This window comes from Numenius arquata, chromosome 1, assembly GCF_964106895.1.
Source record: "Numenius arquata chromosome 1, bNumArq3.hap1.1, whole genome shotgun sequence".
NCBI lineage: Eukaryota > Metazoa > Chordata > Aves > Charadriiformes > Scolopacidae > Numenius > Numenius arquata.
Window position 1 is genome coordinate 119,176,346 of NC_133576.1, and position 14,391 is coordinate 119,190,736.

A 14,391-nucleotide genomic window follows, 5' to 3' on the forward strand; every position below is an offset into this window, starting at 1 on the left:
CCATTATCTTACATAAAAATGAATTACACTAATCCTCTCTGCAACATGTCAGTAATATTCAGGCCGGTAATAATGTATTACGGCTTGATAGCTTCATGACAAATCAGCCTGTTTAGTTTTTTTAAATCTTTCTATATAATTTCAGGCCCGATCAATGTCAGTGTTTATCTATCGGTGAGATCTCCTAACAGTGGAACTCAATGCTTTCACACCTCTGAAATGTTGTCCTCACCTACTTCTGACTACTCACTATGAATATAAAAACCATATTGATGCTTAACTAGAAAAACAAGTTTGCTCAATCCAAACTGAGAAGGGTATTTTTTTGCTACTCTTTTTCTCAACATTTACGAGGGCATTGGATTTTATTTTTTTTTAATCAGCTCTAGAGCCCACATCTTAGATTACGATTCATAGACAGGTTAAATATATTTTATCTATTGATAAGGCAGTATTAGGCTTTTGGCCACTAGAAAAAATAGTTTCTCAGAAAATAATCATATTGATAGTCTGAGAACGCAATCATATTCAATTGTATTTAGAGAAGAGTTCAGTAAAATGCTCATATATGCAAGCCTTTTATTTTGGAATCTCTACCTTCAAAGTAAGGGATAATAGTTGGAAAGCCAGTCTCACCAAAAAGAAAAAGAAGAAATGTATAACACAGACGAACATGGGTATTTTACTCCAACTGTCAAACAGCACTGAGTAAATAATACTGAAATAATGCATTTGGTGTTACACAACTAACAAAAAAAAATAAAAATCTATCGAATGGCTTGCCTGCCCATGTTTTGGATCTCTTGCTTGTTCATGCATGTCCATATGAGGGACCTGCTGATCCACATCTGCTAACATTAAGAATGACAGAGAAAAGTCCTTTTGAAGTTCAACATCCAAATGTTCCAAAAACTCTTGCTCATTCCTGACCCCTGCTGTGAGTAGATTTTTGATCTTGTTAAGTAAAGATCATCACCTTGGTTCTTAATTATTTCCTATAAAATCTTTTTTCCTCCCTGAATTTTTTAGAATCACATCCTTTTTTTATCAAGGTTACCCAAGGCTTTACTTTCTCCTTTAATATCACTTCTTCACATCAAAATTTCCCAATATAGGAATCAGAGCAGAAGGGAAACAGATTCAGTCATGCTTCAGTTTAAATATATAAAGTTTTGCTAATCGCCATGGTTGAATATATGCTTGTTAAAGGCTTTACATCTTTTTCATTTGATTGCTGCAAAATTTAATTTGTTTTAATTTGTAACTTTTATCCTTGTTCATTTATTAAGATTTTGTTACTAAATCACGCTAAATTGGAGAGGAAAGTACAAATAAGCCTTCTGGTTAACTGAAAATATGCTTTAGTTTTCTTTTCTCACAGAATACTAACTCCATCCTCTAAGGGTCACAACCATGTATTTCATGCAAGTTTCTCGACGAAGTATCCACCTTTTGACCAATGTATGATGCTGCTCAGAAGACAATCATTTTGATACAACTCCTGTACCATAAGGAGTGCTTACATGACTGCTTATGTATAATCACCTATTTAAAAGTTTGGTTTTAGAGAGATCACTGTTTTTTATGAAAAAGATAAATACATATGTATAATACATGTATAAATAAACAACATAAAATAAACACAAAGCTTAGTTTGTTTTTATTGGATCAGATTCCAGTTGGATAGGTTGTTCCAGACCAGCATCTGTAAGGGTGCTAATGAATAAATATGCTGAAGCCCTTTTTATTCAGACAGTACTAAGCCCTACTTGTATTGATTTTACAACCAAATATTATACATACAAATATCTAAACCACCTCATTTCTTCCAAAACAGTGGGGCAGGCCGATTACTAGCAGCTGACAAAACTATATATACACCTCAAATAGAGTAGTTTTCAGTTGTTCCATTAATACTGTCATTACCTTGACAAACAACAGTGACAGCTCTGGTTTCAGTACCCAGGGCAATGACAACAGAGTTCTAGAGGCACTGAAGCCTTTCAAAAAAACTACAGTTCGGAATATTTTTTAGAAAAGTTAAGCAATATTAAGAAGAGTTACTTCCTTTAACCAAGTGTAATAGAAGCTGTGGCAGACAAGTGGATGCTGTAGAGGTTAAGCCAGAAAATAGGTACATCATTCAGCTGTTGGCAGGAAGCAATTTCAGCAAATACAACAAACGTATTAGAGCCCCCAAACAGGGTTAAGTTAATTTTAAGTTTGATATTTGCATCAAGAGTTAGCAAATGATATTCCAAGCGTCTTAACAAAGAATTAGAGCTAGTAACAGAAAGTAGCTTCAACAGGTATTTGCAATACTCTCAAAAAACTGGAAGCACCAGCCCAGAGTATTTTCCTGACTTCACAAACTCACAAGATCCTATCAATCACAAGTCCTCAAGAAATACAAGCCCTCCAAATTTAAAGATTTCTCCTTATTTAAATAACTAATCATTCCTCAGAAAACATGGGGAACGATAAAAAGCAAAGTAGAACAACTTTCCTTTGTTTAACCAATATTTAGCAACGTCTAAAATAATTTACATAAGGAATTCCCAATTAGTAGCTTCAAAATACAACTTGAGCCACAAAATTGTTAATAGACGCTCTGGATTCATTCCTGGTCACTGCTATCGTAAGGACAAAACCAGAAGAAAATGACAGTCCGTTAAGCAACCTGTGGAACGGATGGTGCCTGTGAAACTTCTCACCCAAACCCTCCAGCTCGCTAAAGGTTCCAGATGAGAAAAAGCTAATTTGCACACCAACTTCTGGAAAGCTAAAAACCAGGTTTCTTCCTGTCAAAGTGACACCTAACCACGGAAACTCAAATCTATGCTGTTTTCTTCTTAGTTGGTCTTGCTGTGTATTTAGTCAAATCAAACCCTACTTCAGGCAGCACGTATCAAGGGGTATTTCTGTGCTGTATGGCTATAATCCCACATGACTGGAATTGAGCATATTCTACATCTGGTTTGTAGACTGTAATAAGACAATTAAAATCTACAAAAAAATATACCATGGATGGAAGTAAGTGAGATGTGTTGCCTAAAATATAGCCTGAAATCAAGTTTATATATAAATTGGTTTTGTAAAAATCTCTCTAAAGCTATCAGAAATTTTTCAAGTGATATTCTGTTATAAATTTTTCTTAAAGCTTTTGTATTTTTTCCTTTTTAATGCTGAATCAGAATGAAAAAACTAGCAGTTGATCGTTTCTTTTTATCCCTCTCTCCAGTGAAAAGATCTAAATTTGAAGGGAAAAAGGTGGGAGGAAAAAAAACCCAAAGGGTGCAATTATCCCTATATATTTTTCATAAAAGAAATACTGAATGAAATTTAAAAAAACTAAACTAGAGAATGAAAGCTACTCTAATTACTTCCAGTCTTTTAATCAGCTCTGTGACTTATACTGAGAATATAATGGGATTATAACCTTGCATACACATTTGTGTACAATTATACGAATAACAAAGTGAGTATTTTCAATACCTTGCTTCAGACAGTAAATTCCACTGAAAATGTTTACCTGACTTTTTCAACTCTGTTTAATATTTCAATACTGAGATACCTGCCAAAACAGAAAGCATTTTTGACTCATACCCCTAACAGGAAAACCTGATTTATCTTTCCCAGAACTTTGAAAATCATGAACTCACAAAACGTTTTAGTTAAACCAAGTCTTCATGTTTTGTTTAAAATTGTTGTAGTCAGAAAATTTTTTTCTAGCAATAGGAACAAAAAATTAATAGAATTTTATAAAAACAGAATAGTAAAACTTCCCAGTCATGCCCTGCAATTTGATTTCTAATCAAATACCATATATATTAGCACATATACACACAATGTATATACATAAATATACATTAGCATGTATATTCACAGATTAGACATTATGTGTGTATATATATGTATAATACATGTATATATATGCTGATATAGTATGATACCTGCTTATATATACACATGTATAGGTATGTTAATATATACAACATATACACATGTGTACATACACACGTGTACGAGTGTATGTGTACCGAAAACTAAGTACCTTCCTTCTATTTCCTCTGAGCAGCCTGTGCATCTTGTGTGAACTCCTTTTATTTTAAATCCCTTATCTCTCACTGAACCTATCTAAAACGGCACCTTCTGCCAGATAAGATAGGCAGTCATTGCTTCAGACTCTCCTTCTTCACTTTTTTTTCAGAATTATCTTCAAAAATCTTAAAGCCCTCAGATTTGATAAAAAAAATGGACTTCAAAGAAGCTGCAGAAATAGCAACTAATTTCTTCATTCAAAACTAAAATCCATTAAGAAAATCTTGATTGCAGCAGAACACACATTCTTGGATCAAACTGAAGATATTCCAGAAGGACTGAAGATACTTTTCTATGAAAAAGTCTTGTTATGTTGGTTTTAAACTTAGGAGAAACAAATAATATTTTTCCTAAAATTAATCTCTTGTTGCTGAACCACAGAATAATTATGCTGTGTATTATCATCTTACTAACTTGTAACAGGTGTAGAAAAGTGAAGAGTTTCTATCAAGGAATTAAAAAACCCAACAAAATATTTATTTCTGGATAAGCTCATGATTCACTACAGGAGTTGATGCTGCTGGATAAAGAACTACGAAAATAAAGGAAACCATAATTCTTTTTTTTTTTTTCTTTTCCCTAAATCACAGTGTCTTTTTCCAAAGCACAACAGGGACATTTTGCCGAGTACTAATAAGCAGATGCTGGCAAAGGATTAAAGAAAGTATCTTGGGAAGATAACTACAGTTCCTAAATTAGGAAGATAAATACAGTTCCTAAAATCTAATTTGCAACTTCTTAAAATAGACAGTATGAGCTATAAAAATTGAACCAACTGAATCTACAGCCACATATAAAGAGGAATAGTCTTTCCATGCACACAAACTAAGTACGACCCAGCAATTTTTATGCCTAAACAACTGTACACAAAATTGTAATGCATACATTTGCTGTTATATTTCTGCTTTTACCTTTTGTCTCCTCTTTTCTTTCCGCTTATCTTCAGTATCTTGTAACATTTTTTCTTTCCAAAGATCAAAAAAATAGGAAGGATCAGTATAGAACTTCAATCCATCCTTCTTATCATCCCTGGAAATACAGTAGAAGAAAAGTTAAGAAAACATGAATTAGTATTTTTCAAACCAACAAAACTCATCTTTGATGATTATCCAAACTTCACCTTTTTTGCATTATAGGATGACAGCACGCCAAGTGCATTAAATGCCACTCTTGGTACTTACAGCTTACAACTGGCTTGATTCATGCCAAGAATTTGAGGGGCAAGGGGTGGAATATGGAGCCTTTTGGGAGGGATGCTCCCAGGCTCTGCCTCATCAGAGCTCAGGAGGGCAGATCAGGCTCCCGCAGCAGCCGGCTCACCAGAGGGAAATTTACTGGTGCTGCAAAGTGATCAGTGCCAAGACAGGGTGTGTAGGGGACAGAGGAGCCTAAGAATGGAACTCAACTGTCTCAAAAGAACTAGCAACGGAGTATTTGGCGCAATCAAGACGGGTCTTAAGATCTGGATTTAGGAACAAGGTAGGTCTGAGTACCTTTGCCTTTATGACAGAAAGCACAAGACAATCACTGTTTCCAGTGCGACGCTTGAACCAGGGAAAGGGCTAGGAAAGGGGTGGCAACTGAAAGGCTGAATCCTACCAGAGTATTCCAGGAGGAATTTGAGACAGAGCTGATGTGGGCTTGCCAGCTCCAATGGGCAGCAGGAGCCAGGGACACCCAGACTAAGAAGCCACAAAAAAGGTATGCTATCAAATCCTAATTTGACCCCATGGCCTGGAAATAGGTAATCTTCTAATATCGTAAACTCCTGGAAAGCAATTGGTATAGGGGGAGTCAACATGGCAGGGCAGCTGGCACGGTCCAAACAGCGTACGGTGGTGATCCCAGTCTCCCTTGCTAAACTGGTGTCCTTCAGAGTCCCTTTTGGCTGTGCCATCTTAATTTCTTCCCAGGCAAATTCTGATGGCAGCTGAATACAATTTTCTACCAGCAAGATGAAGAGCGATGGAGATCCAGCACACAGAAACCTTACAACCACTGGAGAAGGGTACAGAGAGCAGATCTTGCAGACTGTCTGGTCATACGACCAGAAGCCTCTTACTTTTTGCGTGCTAGATCTCCTCGCTACAAACTTCTAACCTACTGACAGGGGCACTGGAGCAGTTCTTCCACCCCTCCAGCTTTGGTCCGACTACAATTTGAAATTTGTTTAAGCTTTGTCCAAATCAAATACAAATAATTTAAATTCAGTAGATGTAAAAGACTTACCAATAAATACAATTTAAGTAAATTTCAGTAAAGTATCACCAATAAAACAGGAATAGCAATAAAGGTCACTGACACTGTCACCCAGATACATATTAGGACATAGTTGTGCAGAACAGCTGATCAATAACAACTCTTAGTAACCAGATGCCTAAAAACAATCAAACACCACCGTTGTCTGTAGTAGTGGCAACAAACATGGCCTTCAGTCATAAATCTAAAAATTTTACCTTTCAAGTAAAAGCTCTTAAAAATAAAATACACTGCAAATTCTCTGCTATGTCATTCCTAAAAAAAAATTCAATAATTCACTGCAGACTGAGTGTCTGCTTCACACAGACACCTCACAACCTAGTACCTCTCAAAAGTTGAAGGACACAGTAAAAATATGTTGTCCACAACCCTTCAGACAGACAAATTATACTCATTTCATGAGCAATGATAAACTTAAAGGAAACAGGAAAAGAGAACAGGAAAGTAAGTCCTGCTTGCTGCTCTTTTATTCACCAGTAAGTAACCAGGAAAAGAAATGGCAAAGATTGTGTGCACACGTATATGTTGGGGAGAAGAGGGAAAATAGAGGGAAAGCAAAAGCAGCAAGTCCAGTTTTCTGGATAAATTAACAAAAAAAAAGCAGTTTAGTATATTATTAAATTTCTTTTCACTTTTTACATAATCAGTGGCCCTTGCTCTCTGATCCTGTGCTGCCATGTAACACTTATGCTGAAATATGATGATTTTTGTCAGGTACAACTTACCATTTTAAATGTGGTAACAGCAATTTTTGTTTCCATGAACAGGGAGGTCACTGAAAAAACAAATCTCAACAACCAATACCACTTTTCCCTTCTGCTGTAATTATTCTCTGCTCACAAGCAGGAGATGAAGGGCAAAGAACAAGAACATAAACAATTAATATTTTCATACCTATAAGGTGAAAGAATATTCAGAGGTGGTGGTTTGTCACTCTGATTATAAATATCAGCCACCGGGTTAGGAATGCTGTTCTTCGAAACTACCTGCTGATCTTGAATTGTTGAACTCTTAAATGCTTTTTTCATGTTGATATCCTGTAACGAGACTGTTAGAAACAAAAATGCATTTATCACAGGTGTGAAATTAACATATTGGATAAACAAACTCCACTTTACACTAGCTATTTAAAATATTTTCAGAAAAATGCAGAAGGAAAACAGCAAGATTTTTCTTTAGTGGATAATCATGACGTAGCACAAAGGCATATAAGAATTACCATAATAAATCAGATTTAAGTCCCACTTGGTCCAGTACCTCACTTACAATAATGGGATCACGGACTGGCTTGGAAGATGATGTCCTGTCACATGCGGATGTCCCTTTTTATCAAGTTTAACCTGGACTTCTAACAGCAGAAAGATTGGCTTCAAGCCTGAAACACAAGGTCTGGTGTTTCTCTGACACAGCGTGTTTTATCATTATACGTGGTATCCATACACATTCAACCCACTCTAAGTTTAATTAAATTATGGCCTCCACAACCTCCTGTCAGAGAGTTCCACATCTTTTACCATCTTTCAACTCCAAAATCTCTCTGTATAACTGAACATCCCTTGATCTTAAGTTTTGCTTATCTCTATAGAGAGAGAAATACTTCTCTTCTTTATACAGTCCAGCAACATACTTCCATTTTATCTTTTCACGTACACAATTCTGAGGGAAGGAATACTAGCCTTTTCATTCTTTCTTTTCAAATGAAAGATTAAAGTTACTTTTAACTGTTCCTGTTACTTTTAGCAAGACTTTGTTTCATTCTTAATATAAATTTTCCTGAGATGGAGTGACCATTGCTAAAAAGATCCAGATAATGCCAAACACAATTTAGAAGTGGCAGTAAGCTCTCCACATTATTTTCCATTCTTAGGCAACCTGAAATACAGGGTTTTGACTGCAGTTGAACAGAACACTGAAGCCTTCACCAGCTTGTCTGCAATGACACTAACCACTTCTTGAATTGATCCAACTGTTTTGCAACAGTGTAAGCTGTAGAAGTAGCGCAAACAAAATGCGCCGGCTTGTGTTCTTTTTATTCTCATTGACATCTAGTATTTCTTGTCTAACTATCTAATTTATTGAGGCTAGAGAACAAACTGTGAGAATTTCACACAGGAACTGAACAACACTGGGCAAAAGTTTAATATATTGACGACCTGCAGAACCAGAAAGGCATGAAGCTTGATAGAGACCCTGTAAGGTACACCGTTACCCCTTGTCATGATGGAAACCAAATCCCACTCGGACTTCTCTACCCAAGTATTTTTGTCATCTGTGGTAAGCTCTTGCCTCTCACTCCAAGACCACTTAGATTCTTCAGTAGCTTTTAAAATAGCAAAAAAATTTGAAGTAGAATATTTCATTCCAAATCATCCTTCCCCCATCCACGTTCTCTGAAGTATCAAAACAACATTCTTGAGAAACTACTTTCTATTTAAATCTGCCTTTAAGTAAACCAGTAAGGTATTTCAGGCAGTTTTTCCAGATGTATATATCTGAATTGTTACATTGCTTGAAGGAAGACATTCGAAAGAGCACAAATCCCACTTTTACAGGGCTTTTGAGTGTAAATTATTTATACGCTTTTGAAAACTAAATGTCAATTATTTTAATTTTTTTTCAACTGTAGTATTAGTTATACATATAAAATATTTTTATATATACACTATATCTTAGTTATACCTAGGAATGTAAAAAAAACCACTTATGCAATTAAATCAAAAGGATTTCTTAAATCAACCTAGTAATTGACATTTTACTTCAATGCCTAAGCTGCCCAGAAATACATTTAGTATTAGTGACAGCACAATGAATTATTATAAAGGTTTCAACTTCTACAGCTAAATAGCTAATAAAATTTCCTACTGACACTATAGCGACAGCAGTTTGTACATATAGGTTATTAATGGGAAAGATGATTAGCAATGCAAGAGTATGCTGTCAATTTAAAATAAAAAATGATTAAATTCTCAGTCCATACACTAGTTTCCCCTCCCAATAGGCTGGTTTTAATTACTCTCCAAACTCTGGAAACTAGCCAGGAGGTATTGCATAATACAAATGAGGCATTAAAAAAACAGAAACAAAAGCAAAAACAACCTCTGATGAGGACTGCATTTCCAAAAAAGTTAGACTTGAAAGTCATGAAGACTGATGTCATCCACCTCAGCACAGAGCAAATACAGCATATGAGTATCATCTAGTTTGCTCATATTACCACCACAACATGCCTCAAAAACTAGGCTGAACAGTAGTTATAATAGCTTGGTTGACATTCCCATATAGCTCTTGACCTCTAAGATGGCAAAAGAAAAGTGCAAGTATCAACCATGATACTCTACCAGTTAACATGTTCCAAAACCAGAAGCAAACTAGACATGTAATAATTTTCAGACAGCAACAAGCTAAAAACGGAAGGCTAAATATTACACTATTAAATATCAACAGTAAAATTTAATAGTGACATTAATAGTAGTATTAAATATAATATATAAACTATACAAACATAGAATATATAAGCCATATAAATACTACTATTAAATATAGTAGCCTGGTCTAGTGGAAGGTGTCCCTGCCCAGCGCAGGGGATTTGGAACCAGATGATCTTTAAGGTCCCTTCCAACCCAAACCATTCTATGATTCTATGATATCACAAGTAGCATTAACTAGTACTAAGTAAATATTACACTACTGTCCTGATGTAACAAGCTTTTAAATTTTACTAAATGTCAGGAATCATCTAAACAGGTAGTAGAGGCAGTGGCTGGCTCAGACATGTAACTGAACATGGAAGCAAACATGCATGTTACACAGCTCTTAGAGCTAGACAGAGAGGCCTGTTTTACTTTCCCAAATAAATGCTTTCAAACAATGTAATGATGTTACTTAAACCCTTTGGTTTTACTGTGTATTTACGAAGTGAATGACCAAACACATAAGTAAGTGAGGACATAACAGCATTTTAAAGGAAACACTATTTACAGTGACTAGAACCTCCTAGAGAATTTCACCTACTTGATGGAAGCACGCATGGCTTCATTTAGGTAAAGAGAATTATAGGATCTTAGATGACCGCAGAACAGACCTACTAACATAGTTTGTGACCACCCTATCCTGAACTAAATAAATAGACCTACTGTGTCTCAAACTTTTTCCAATATTCTGATTTATTTCCAGTAAGGTCTAGATTTATTCATTTCTGATTTATTACATTCACAAACTACAAGTTTTCCCGGTGAAAAAGGCAGCTCAATGGCTCCATTACCACAAGGGCTTCTTGAAGCAACACTAAGTCAAAAATGAAGACAGTTATATGAGTCAAGAATATTTTTTCTTGCTCTGCTAACATGATTTTTCTCAGCTTGCCTTACTGAAAAAACAAGATGAAATATCGGTTCAGGATTACTTTGAAAAGACAGAGGTTGTTGTGCAATTAAATACCGTGGTCTTGTCAACATCACTTCTGGCTCAATGCTTTCATGCAATTACCTACCCTCTTCTACTGTTGAATCCAGCTGGGTAACTTTGACAGCAAGGCGATCAATTCTGTCTTGAAGGGAATTTGCTCTGATGTAGAAGCTGTTGGCCTCATTAAACAATTCACCAAATATGTCTTCAGCATGTTTGCCTGTGTAAGAAAAGATACAGGGAAATTCCTTTGCTAAGGGTTTACAAAACACAAGACAAACGGCTTCAATACCATGAAGTTATAATAAAACTTATATTTTATTATAAGTAGCTGCAGGATTATAACAGCCCAGTTTGTCATTCAGCAAAATTATGGGCAATAGATTTGGACAAAATCTCAAAATATACCATAAATGCTGCCTGGAAGTCTGTTCTCCTGGATATTCCGGTTAGTCTTCTACTTAAAATTTGAAACTCTCCTTGTTTAATCCATATGTAGCTGAACTAGTGCCAACAGACACGCAACTGATCATTAAAATCTGCCTCTGTGATGAAGACACAGGCCCATCAAAGTTACACCTGTCCATAACAGCTTCTGAAGGAAATTTTGAAATCTAGAATCTGGCGATCCATAGCAGTTAAGATTTAATTATAAACATGAGCAAAAGCCAACATCAAAGTGAAACAGATAAAACCCAGGATCCTCATGCAAGGCAGCCCACTTACCTCTACAAATGCTCGCTGTAGACAAGTTGCTCTGTCACTGGAGTCATTTGAGAGCCTAAAACAGCACTAACCACATTTACCCATGGCCAGTCTGGACTTGCTATAGCACAAAACAGGAGCCTACAATCTTTCCAGCCTCCCTTTCAGCTGCCTTACTTTCTCAATCACTATGAGGGCAGACAGTCCCTTTCAGATCTGCAGCCTCAGGCCCTACCCTAAATGTGCTACAGAGGACAGGAGTGGACACACGAGAAGCCCAACCACCTCTTGGTCCACAGATCCTTGTGCAGGCCCATTCCTTTCCTAGATCTCCCACCTCCCAAAGTACTAGACATTCTCACCCAGAGTTTGACTCTCTCTCTGTCCCAGTCTGAACCTCTCAACCACTCCAGATCAAAATCCCCAATTTAACACTTCTCCTGCCTCAGAACTTCCCCTAAAAATTTCAGATTCCACCACTCAGCTGACAGTACTGCACCTACTTGTCTCTCAGTACCTGCTACCCGGATACTGCTGCATCATTTAAGATTTCCCCTCCAAAATTTCTGCAGCCAACACCCCTCTCAAGACATCCACACTCCATCAGTTCTCCATGCAAAAGGCAAAATCCTGCCTCCTGTGTTTAACCATGCTTTTTAAACAAAAATAAATTTTCAAACCCTACTTCTGAGTCACACTCCTCTTGTTATGACCTGTATCAAGACAAGTCTGAAGAGCAGAAATGGAGGGGAGGGGGAAAGTGAAACTTTGTCTAATATTGGAACATTATAAAATATGTATTAACCACCTAAATGACAATGACTTCCAAAAGAACAGCAACTGTTGACATTTTAAGTTGGGTCCTATACCCAACCTTAATAATTTACAAAGGAAAGTACAGATGTAATTAAAATCTCAGTCAAGATCCCACCCTGTGAACATCTGGAGACCATAACTCAAAGTGAAAAACAGCCACACTTAGGAAGTCAAAAGGATCTGCCCTTTTCTTGGGTCATTTACTCGGAAGGAAGAGAACACAACACTACTGAAACAGTATCTGAAAGCACTGTTTGTGAATTACAGATGGAAAAAAAAATTATTGCCTTGCTTTCAGTGGAAGACTTCACCAGTAACAGATTTTTCTCACTAAACGTAAGATCTGCCAATAACTGACACAAAATGCTAGATATTTTGGTGTACCCAAGCTCTGCTTCGTATGTATGTGGAAGGTGGATGGGCAAGGTACACTGCCTACCTGCTTCTAACGTCCTCCCCCTCCAAAATAGAAGTCACACAACCACAGAGTAGTTGAGGCTGAAAATCATCTGGTCCAATCCCTGCTCAAAGCTGGGTGAGCAGAGCAGGTTGCCCAGCACTGTGTCCAGTTTGGTTTTGAGTACTTCCAAGGATGGAGGCTCTACAATTTCTCCAGGCAACCTGTGCCAGTGTTCAACCACCTTCACACTAAAAGCGTTCTCTAAGTGCTTCCCAGCAGGTACTTGAGATTCAGTTATAATCCCCATTTGATTTAGTTGCTGCAAATGAAGAGGTTATTCCAAGCTATGGAACAAATAAGCTTTTCAACTCTTCAGCTAAATAAAGCAGGCATTACGTTCTTCAGCCACCAGTACTCGGAGCTCAAAACATCAATAAATTTTAATGCATGTTAGTTTATGTTAATATATTGAAATCAGCCTGCTGAGAGAGTACTGCCAGATTCTAACATTAAGAACATCACCCCTTAGAGAAGTCAAGCAGACAGGTGCTTGTCAGTTATCTTTCTTGAAGTAAAATAAGTCATAAAGTTGATTTGTGGGAACATACTTCTTTTAATATTGAAATCTTTTTTTTTTAAAAAAAAAAAACACTCGCTATTCTAAAACAAGTGAAAGACAGGTTATCAATCTTCTGTCAGTAAAAACAGTGAGACAGTAAAGCAATATTGGAACATGCTGTTCTGACTAACATGATGCAGTAAGTTTTAGAAATAAAGTAATAGTTCTCTAGTGTTTTCTATGTTACCATCTTTTTTATTATATTCTTAACAGTAGAGAAACAAGCAGAAAGAAAACATTTGAAATTACGAGCATGTATCTTTCACCTTAAGAGCTGATTTTGGTACTGTAAGACAGTCATTTAAAAACATGAGGTGTTTCCCAACGTACGGGAAACCTAAATATTAATTTAAAAAAAAAAAAAACAGAGGAATTACACGGTCTTTCCTTCTAAGGCTCCCTCCAACCATAGAAGTAGTTGAGGGGAAATTTAGTCATGATGCTGCCTCACCAAATCCCCACTCTTAATAGGTCTTAAAGTCAATTAACAGAAATGCCTCTTTCTAGCACTTCCGCAGGTCATCTTCAGAGCTGTATATTTGGTTGCTCACAAAATAAATTTCCAAGCATTGTGAGACATTACCAGTATTTCACAAATAATTGTGAAACCTCTACTCAAGTTCTGCAGTAATTACATGAAACATCATCTTGCCACGTTAGTTTATAACATCTCTAGCAGAGACTAGACACCATCTGAATTAATTACAATTGGTTTTCACGTACTGCATAAAAAGGTGTGCATTAACACATTGAATACGTTGCCCCAAAGGTATCTTTTTTCAGCAGTCAAAATGCTCAGTGCTGTAACAGGAGAACAGGAGAGGAATTCAACAACGGTGCTGGCTTGTCTGAAGGCTGGAAACCCAACAATGTTTATTACTGTGGCTTGTTTCCTTTCACATATTTGAGTCCAAAAAGTAAAGCTTTGCTTTGAATTCCTTGTTCCACAGCACAAGCACATGGAAGAACACATTCAAGTTAATGGAAAGATTTACGTTGGTTAGAAGGGTTACAATTTTTGACACCATGAACATGCATTATCAAAGAGAAAAGGTAGTGCAATGTCATCACCTGGCATCCAGACATC

The 14,391-nt window shown here is 36.5% G+C and overlaps 1 protein-coding gene across 1 annotated transcript in view; it reads right to left on the reverse strand.

Moving 5' to 3' along the window:
• WASF3 (WASP family member 3) overlaps positions 1-14,391 on the reverse strand; it is a 77,278-nt gene that overhangs the window by 9,218 nt on the left and 53,669 nt on the right. Inside the window, exons 5-7 of the mRNA XM_074146453.1 lie at positions 10,850-10,984; positions 7,255-7,408; positions 5,013-5,130 (exon numbers count right to left, since the gene is read on the reverse strand). Coding sequence (XP_074002554.1) covers positions 5,013-5,130; positions 7,255-7,408; positions 10,850-10,984 — 407 coding nt within the window. The remainder of the gene's footprint in view (positions 1-5,012; positions 5,131-7,254; positions 7,409-10,849; positions 10,985-14,391) is intronic.